Here is an 8,542-nt window from a genome sequence, read left to right as displayed (position 1 = left end):
TAGATTAGACATCTGTAAGAACTACTTCACAGTTAAGGCGGCTACCCTGGTCTCTACAAGGTCCCTTCCGACCCTATTTCTATGATTGTATGAAATTGGCAGAAGCCTCTGACTGTTCAGTTTGGCAGTAGCTGCAAGAGTGTTAATAGCTTTAGTTGCAAGGAGAGAGTGACTGACACTGTGGAATATTCTCTGTGCCTGTTCCATGCAGCCTCTTCAGCCATGACACTGGAAAATATTTGTCTTCATTCTTCCTTCCTAGCTAATAGTGCATGTATTTTCTGGGGGTAGGCAGTGTGCATGAAAACAATATATCCCCTCCCTCTCTACCCACACCCAGTGGCATGCAAACTCTTGTCTCTTCACAGAAGGCTAGGAACCCAATACGGCAAGTACAGTAAGAAAAGTAACATTTTCTTGTAAAAAAGGAAAGGCAATGAAAGATTGAGATTAATCAATATGCTGGCAACTGTGTAGTAACACAATGTTTTAGGCTTAATATCTTCAATTTAGATAGATTAATGAGGTGCTAAATCTACACAAATTATTTGCAGTACCTTTCTGTCTGGCTTTGGCTATCACTTCTATATGTTTCATTGCTGCCTTCAGCATCTTCTTTGTAATAACAGAAGGAATATCCACCTAAAAACAAATTCAAAATTAAGAAAAAAATTTCTGAAAAATAACATCAAGTTATACTCCACAAGAACTGCTCTGATCACTTGCCAAGTAGTAGATGTTGTCTATATTTGATTCTTACACCAAAACCCATGAATACACTGGAGAAATAACCATATGTCTTCCAAAAGCACTAAAGTCAACAAGAACCAGAATCAAAAGTGAAGACCACATCCTGTCTGCACACAGCACTGCCTGCAGCACTCATAGGTAGGGGCCTACTCGATCTGTGATTTCACAGAAATTGCAAAAATGGGGCACTGTCTATGAAAAAATATTGGGCAATATCTGCAAAATCCACAACCAAAAAAACCAAACAAATCTTAATAAAAATAAAATACTGGCTCCCCAGAGGAAGCCAGCAGTCCTAATGGTTGCTGTGGCCTGGCTGCACAGCCCACCAGAAAAAAAAAGGGGAAGGACAGTTACTAGCATGAGGAGGGACAGCCAAGATGGCCACCATTCCCACCCCTCACCGCTGACTGGCTGAGACAGCTGCCTATTGCTGCTGATTAGTGGAGAGCACAAGAGGTAGAGTCACATAACAGATAGCCCTCTTGGCCAGTCAGTGGTGAGGGGTGGAGCCATATGATGGACAGCCCTCAACCAATCAGCAGTGAGGGGCAGGGCCACCCAGGCCTCTCAGCCAGTCAGAGGCATAGGGAGAGCCCTGCTGCAATAAGCCCATGAAAATGGTGGCTGGCACTGCAGTCTGCCCACAAAATCAGTCTCCTGCATCCTTGATTTGGGCAGGTCCCTTATTCATCAGACCATAAGATCAAAAGGGACTTCCTGGGCCATCAAGTCCAGACTCTTATTATTATAAAACTATCCCAGTAATAGGGTCCCAATCATAAAACAAAGCAAATACAATATGAAAGAGAATATTACTGTTTAATTCTGTCAGCAGGATTTTTCAATCATAAAAACTACACTGGTGTTTATTTGGGCATTTAAATCTTTTTCTTAAAAAGAAAAATTAATGGTTATCTATTCTGACAAGAAACAAATTTCCCATGACCCAAGTAGACAAAGGATCCTCATGTTGGCAGAAATATCTAGTAGGGAATGCTAAACAATTTCTCTTTATTCTCAGGCTTTTTTTTGTTTGTTTGTTTGTTTTGTTTTTGTTTTTTTGAGGGGACCCAGAAGAAAGGCCAGGGCAAGAGCACAACCTAATGAAAATAATAAAGTAGTAAAAATGGGATAGTTTTCCTTCCAGAATTTTTAACCACAGAAATTAAAGGCATTTAAATCCAAAGCAATTAAAAATACTTCTCCCAACAACTAAAACGACAGACCAATTCATACTAATGCACAGCACCTTCTTTTTTTAAGTTCTGTGCAGAACTGTGGATGTGTTCCAGCTAAGTAAAGCAATGGCACGCTTCAAAGTATACAGCAACAAACAGATAAGCAGTTCATCCTTAATTTGACACTTCACTGCAAACTAAGCAAACTGTAAACACCTGGATATGGATGATCTAGGTTCCACTTAGGCTGTAAACAGAAGTTGTATTTGCCATGGTCCTGAATGCCCTAGGTTCTGATCCATGCCAAAACTGAAGTGGCACTTTCCATTTACACATATAGCCCTTCCAAGCTGCTATTGCTATTCCTCTACCAGTAGGTAGTAAGCCAGAACACACATCCTGGCCAGCTTGTTAGGGAATGACCACTGATGACCTTACCGCATAGGTGGGGAATTATTTGGGCCCAGGGACCACGTAGGAAGTTTTGATGAATTGCCATGGACCAGGTAAGCATCCTCCTCCCTCCCCCAGTGCAACAATTCACCAAAACTCATGTGGGATGGAGGTGCAGGTGGACATGAAACGGTGCTCAGGAATGGGATGGGCACTTAAGGCCGGGATCATAGGGCGAAGTTGCAGCACGATGACAGTGCAGGGCCGGGGCCCAGTGCAGAGCTGTGATCTGCTGCCTGTATACCCCTGTAACAGGCACAAGTTCTGCAGGCAGGGGCATGCAAGTAGCGGATTGTGACTGTGCCCTGGGCTCCAACTCCGCACTGCCACTGACCCTGGAGGCAGCTCCCTGCCTGCCCATGCTTCAACTGGTCTCCATAGAGACCCCAGAATCATGGGGCAGGGACAGTGTGGGGCCAGGGCCCAGGGCAGAGCTGTGATCCACTCCCTGAATGACCCTGCCCTTTGGGAGGGAGGAGGGTGTGGGGGGCAGGACAGGGGAGCAACCCTGCTGGTAAGCTGTGTATGCTGGCTGGGATGAGGGCCAGCAGACGTGGGCGAGAGCATAGTGCTGGCTGGCCTAAGCAGGGCTTAGCCCCACGTGGAGTGCTGCAGGGGCAGCCACAGGCCAGATGCAATCATTTGGCGGGCACACCCCATGGACCGTATTTTGCCCACCTCTGTCTAACAGGCACATAGCACAACATCCCATGAAAAAGTGTCACCACACTGTTTCCTGCAAACTTCAGACAATCTTGAAGCAGGTCTTGTACGTCTGCAGAATTAACAGGCTCTCTCCTAAGACAAATGTAATGTCTATTTACGAAACCCTTTGAGGTATTTAAAGAAGCAGAGAAAGCAGATAATAGACTGCAGCTCTGTGCTATTTAGCAGTTTTCTTTAATAGCTTCCTTAAATTTGATTTTGAAATGTTTACTGCAACATAGGAGATGATCTACTGCCAACACAAAGTATCATTAAAAAGAGCTGTGAAAAGAATTTCATTCTTAAGAATTCCACCCAACTCATCCAAAGCCAGGAGTACACGCTCTGGAGAAAGAAGGTATTCAAAAAGAGGAAAAAAAAGAATTCCAGAGGAAGTTTTCTATACAAAGGGTAATAAGTTCCTTTTGACAATAGACAAAAAAGCATATCACTTTCACTACAAAAAACATGTTAACATCTCTAAGCCATTTTACCTTGTGAATTCTGCGAACTAATACAGATGTGAAAAACCGCAATGTAGTTCTCAGCTCATCTACAAAGGATTCGTCATCTGTTACTTTTCTGCAATGTTTTAAAAAAAGATCATAATGTAAGAACACAGAAAATATTGGTTTGATATTGATCCATGTTACATCTGACACTTCTAAATGAAAGAATAATATCAAGTAGCACTTGAAAAACAAGAACTGTCACTAAAAAAAAAAAATATTCACAAAAACTGGGTAGGGCCCACAGGACTGGTCTGCTCTTTAAGAGTAGAAACACAAGACAAACTTAAATATGCTTATTAGGTAATAATTAGCCAAGACTGAGCAATGGTCAGTGCAAAACAGTCAGAAACAGCACCCCAATTCCTTTACTAATACTGACTGGCTGCATGACCTCAGAGCAGGGTTTCATGTCCAGTATAGTCTTTCCACAAAAAAGAGAGTTACCAATTTCAGAATAAGGGAGTGAGCCCAAATCAGCACTTACACAGCTCTCTGAAGAAGTGCTATAATGCTCAATATTATAAATTGATCCTGGCTGAAGTTTGAATGAGGTGGTGGAGCCAAAAGACTCCCTTGTGTCTAGTCTCCATATTCTGTCCTGAATGAGGTCAGCTAGCATTAGAAACAGCACAAAGATGATGTGCCCAAGTCCTTGCCATACCTAATTCTAACCCTGCTGCCTTTAGGCGAGGCAATCCAAAACTTGTCCAATATTTGAAACCTACCCCTTTGCAAAAGAATAGCAACCTTATTTTCTTGTCAAGGAAAAGAGGTCTGCCCCCAAACACAAGGGAAGGAGAAAAATGTCCCAGAATATTAAAAATATTTTCATTATAGCTAAAAGCAGTTAGAAGAGTTGTCCTCAACAAAAACTAAAAATCCTCTAAAAGCTTCAAGCAAATGGATCAGGTTCAGAATCTTTTCTTCTACTTGATCCAAGCACTTATTTCCAAAACCCTATTGTGCCAAGCAATGTACAAACATTAAGATGACCTGGTTCCTTTCAGATCCTGCGATTCCAAAACACACTGAAAATGTTTTCCACGTCAGTTCAATAGAACATCATGCAGGGCCCACAGACTCTTCATCATCTAACAATCAAATGTAATTTTAAGCGATAAAATATTGAAGACAGCCACTTGTGTGGCCACCCTTGAGTTTTATTTTAGTTAATAGCTCAGGAGATCATCTGTATTCCATGTGACCTTAAAGTCTACAGAACTAATAAAAAAACCCAAAAGGTTTTTCAACACAGTAATGCACAACATAGTGTTCAGGCTCCCCCTGCTGTTCTCCCAAGTCAGTTAAATGCATAAGTACAGATGCTTCCTCTGCCTGAAGAAGGGTGTTTGTACCCCAAAGCTCGCACAGAGGAATTTTTCCAGCTGTTTTAACTGGTCTAATAAAAGGTATCAGGTTTGCCCAAGGAACCTTGTCTGCCTATGTCCTTAGGCCAACCAACACCCCTACATTCAGAGCATTCATTGCACTACCAAAGCAGACACAGATATACAGACTTATGATATATTTAAAAATAAATTGACAAATAAGAATGCCCTAAGTAATAGGAAAAAAATCTGAGATTACAAAGAACAAGAGATAACAGAGAATAAGAAGGTGACAATAGTTAACAATTTATTTTAGCATCCAAAAATGAACCCTACATTTAAATAGGAAACTCACATACAAAGTTCGCAAGTAAAAGATGTTCTTCTGTACTTTATTCCCTTTTAGAAATTAATCTCATAACATGCAATTCAAATACCAAAAACTGAAATTTTCCTTCAAAATGCTTAGAAATACTAACAAACAATACACCTTTAAATTACAAAACCCTGGCACAGTCCCAGCCTTGTAAAGTCTTCTTTACATTTGAGCTTAAACTTTAACTGCGTACTCAAACTGAAAATAACTGCTCAAAGCCTTAAAATTAAGCATTCATAGAGGTCTTTGTAAGATTAAAGCTTGCATCTTGACTACATTTTCCTTACTTAAAAATAGATTTTAAAATTATTTGTAATTAAGAAAGCATTGTTTTTAAACTAAAAGCTCTGTGTTTTCAAACCATTAGTAAAAGTGTTAGCAAAATGTGACTTTCAGGAAAGACTCATTCAATTTAGCATGTATTTTTCAGTTTAAATGTCTTTAATTTTTCATAATAAAATTCACAAGATCTTTGTAATTTTTAACGAGGGGGTAGGAATAAACCATTCTACTTCACAAGCACAATATTAAAGTCATAAATTGATTAAACTGTTTTATGGAGAAAATGAAAAATAAGCTTTATAGTTTTACAGCTTTGCTAATCTTAACTATAATTGGTCAATAATTAAATTATGTTGTGAAGTAATTTTAACACTGCTATTTATAGTCAGAGCCCTGTTATACATTTTGTAACATCTGCAGCACTGTTACATATACCAGAACACAAAAAAACAGAATGTTTTTGGAGGTAATTGCTTTGAATAAGTAGTCTTCATTTTAGAGAAAAAGTTATTTCTATGAAAAGCTCATACCTGTACCATGGATAAACAAAATTTTCCAGCACCAATTCAAGCACCTGTAACAAATAAAAGACAAGTGTTATATAATATGCAACTTATTTAGTGGAAGAACATCAAGAAAAAAAAAGTCACGATTCTTTCCCAATATCATAAAATATGGACATTGCAACTCTAAAATGGCAAGATTACATGTAAATGAACAAAATGCCATGGTGCAGAAGAATATATAAAAAGTAAAGACAAGAGGAAAACAGAGTCCAGCAAACCAGTACTTTTAGCTTTGTATTGAATCAAATACTGCTAAAGGGAAAATCTGTCTATGGATTACAGAGAAATTTACTATAGCTACCAAAAAGGAAGTATAAACAGGGATCGGCAATATTTTTGGCCAGAGTGCCAAACACGTCAACCTGCACCCACGCCTAGACTTGGTGTGCCAGAGGCAGGGGAACTGCGAGGGGCCCGATCCTCATTGCTGGTGGTGGCTGGATATGTGCCTCCAAAAGGACAACAGGGGAGGGACTGGGGTTGCACTGCCCCAGCCCCTTCCCTGCTGTGCACCATGAGGCATGTGCACAGCTACTACTGCCACAGAGCTGGTAAATAGCACAGCTGTTGCAGCCTGCCCATTGCCTGCTGCAGCTGCCCAAAACCCATGCTGGCTGCAGTCGGGAGGGTACAAAACAAGCGTACCAGGGTCCGCAGCCCCAGCACCGGCTCCGTGGCAGCAGCAGCTCCATGTGTGCCTCTGAGCACATGGCCGGGAAGAGGCCTGGGACAATGCAACCCTGGTCCCTCCCCTGCCACCTGCCCCAAGGCACAAGTGCAACTGCCACTGCCACAGAGCCAATTTAAGGGCTGCAGAGCCCCAAGCAGTTGTTTGCAGCTTCTGGCTGCTTGTCACAGCCGGCCTGGGCTCCAGGCAGCTGCAGCAGGTGGTGGGCAGGCTGCGAACAGCTGCACTAGGCTCCACAGCCCTGGTACTGGCTCCATGGCAGCAGAAGATTCACACATGCCTCCTGGTAGACCACAGAGGAAGGGTCAGGGTTGCACCACACCAAGCCACTTTTTGGCCGTGTGCCTGGGGGCACATATACAGCTGCCACAGCCATGGAGCTGCCGAGCCTGGCACAGGTATTTGCAGTCTCCCAGCTGCAGCCAGCCCAGGCTCTGGGCAGCTGCTGCCTGCCACAGAAATCAGGATGCTTGCAGCAGGGCTTGCAGCCTTCTAGCTGCCTGCTGCGAGCAGTCTGGGCTCCATGGCCAGTGATGGCTGCCCAAAACCTGGGCCAGCTGTGGTGTGCCAAGCAAAATGGCCTCAGATGCCCTGCTCTGGCGCACATGCACATGCCAAGGGTTGCTGATCCCTGAACTATAAGATTAAAGGACTAAGGATACAGCACTGAATAGCAAGTCAGAGCAAAGATCCTGGAGATCAAATGGAAGGAAGCAAGGCAAGTCTACATATAACCAGCAGGAAAGCCTTATATGTAATAACTACATGGTTAAGAAGATGGGAACCTCAGGAGCAGAACAAAGGATCCCAGATGAAAGACAGCATAGGTAGCCAAGCTGCTGCACAGCTCTGGATTGTTAGGGGCATTATTTGACTACCTGGGACAAAATCTTGTTTGCAACAGGCTTGTCTATCAAACCTATGAAAGGATTAATTAGGCAGACAGAGGAGGATGTTTTGTTTTCTGCTCTTGAGGAACAGGGTTTTTTCCAACACCTCTTCAGTAACTTGGAGCCAGGAATTTGAGAGTCTCAGACCTAATGAAAGATTAATCAGACATGTGGAAGGATTCTTAAATCATTAATATCATTTCTTTCAAGGCACTGACCAGAGAGACTTCTGATCAGCCCTCTATCCCCAATATGTAGCCTTGGATTATGCCGATCTCACAAGTCTGATCAAACAGTAAATAAACACAGACTCCACATACAGCAATGCAGATGACTTAACACTGACTTATCATTGGAAACACGTTTTGTATCTTGTGACATCTACAGTAGTACTATGTCCTGCATCTCATGCAAAAATGAACAGCAGCCTCCTTATCCCATTTGACAGGAAACCCCCAGGGTAATTTGAACCCAAACCAGGATGAATGGGAAAGCAGAAGCAAAGCATCATGGAATTTGCATAAGCAGCACCAACACTGCACAGAGTTTGTAAAAGAAACATGCTCCATATGAGTACCAAGTCACTTCTGCTCTACCATCTTTCACACAAGAACCAAAATCCTCAGGGCTGTAACACCTTAGGGAAACCATGAGATCATTAGGGCAATAATACTCTCTCACAAACTGCAACACTTCTGCTCTTACTATATACTACCAGCCTCCAGTACAGCGAGGGCCAACCTTTTTGGCAGATGCAGCACTAACAAGCCTCACACCCTCTCTGAGTGTCACTCCAGTCCCCTGCTCTGGA

General features: G+C 42.4%; 1 protein-coding gene across 6 annotated transcripts in view; it reads right to left on the bottom strand.

Annotated features, from left to right (window-relative positions):
* Positions 1 to 8,542, bottom strand: part of SNX14 (sorting nexin 14) — a 152,241-nt gene that overhangs the window by 116,629 nt on the left and 27,070 nt on the right. For all 6 annotated transcript variants that reach the window (XM_019520390.1, XM_019520391.1, XM_019520388.1 and 3 more), the window contains 3 exons: positions 6,118 to 6,161; positions 3,584 to 3,671; positions 558 to 642 (listed from right to left, as the gene is read on the bottom strand). In XM_019520390.1, the coding sequence (XP_019375935.1) occupies positions 558 to 642; positions 3,584 to 3,671; positions 6,118 to 6,161 (217 nt within the window). The remainder of the gene's footprint in view (positions 1 to 557; positions 643 to 3,583; positions 3,672 to 6,117; positions 6,162 to 8,542) is intronic.

The sequence above is a fragment of the Gavialis gangeticus genome, unplaced genomic scaffold (assembly GCF_001723915.1).
Source record: "Gavialis gangeticus isolate Ggan-Ray unplaced genomic scaffold, GavGan_comp1, whole genome shotgun sequence".
NCBI lineage: Eukaryota > Metazoa > Chordata > Crocodylia > Gavialidae > Gavialis > Gavialis gangeticus.
Note: the sequence above shows the minus strand (reverse complement) of the source record. Positions and strands in the feature narration are given on the sequence as shown.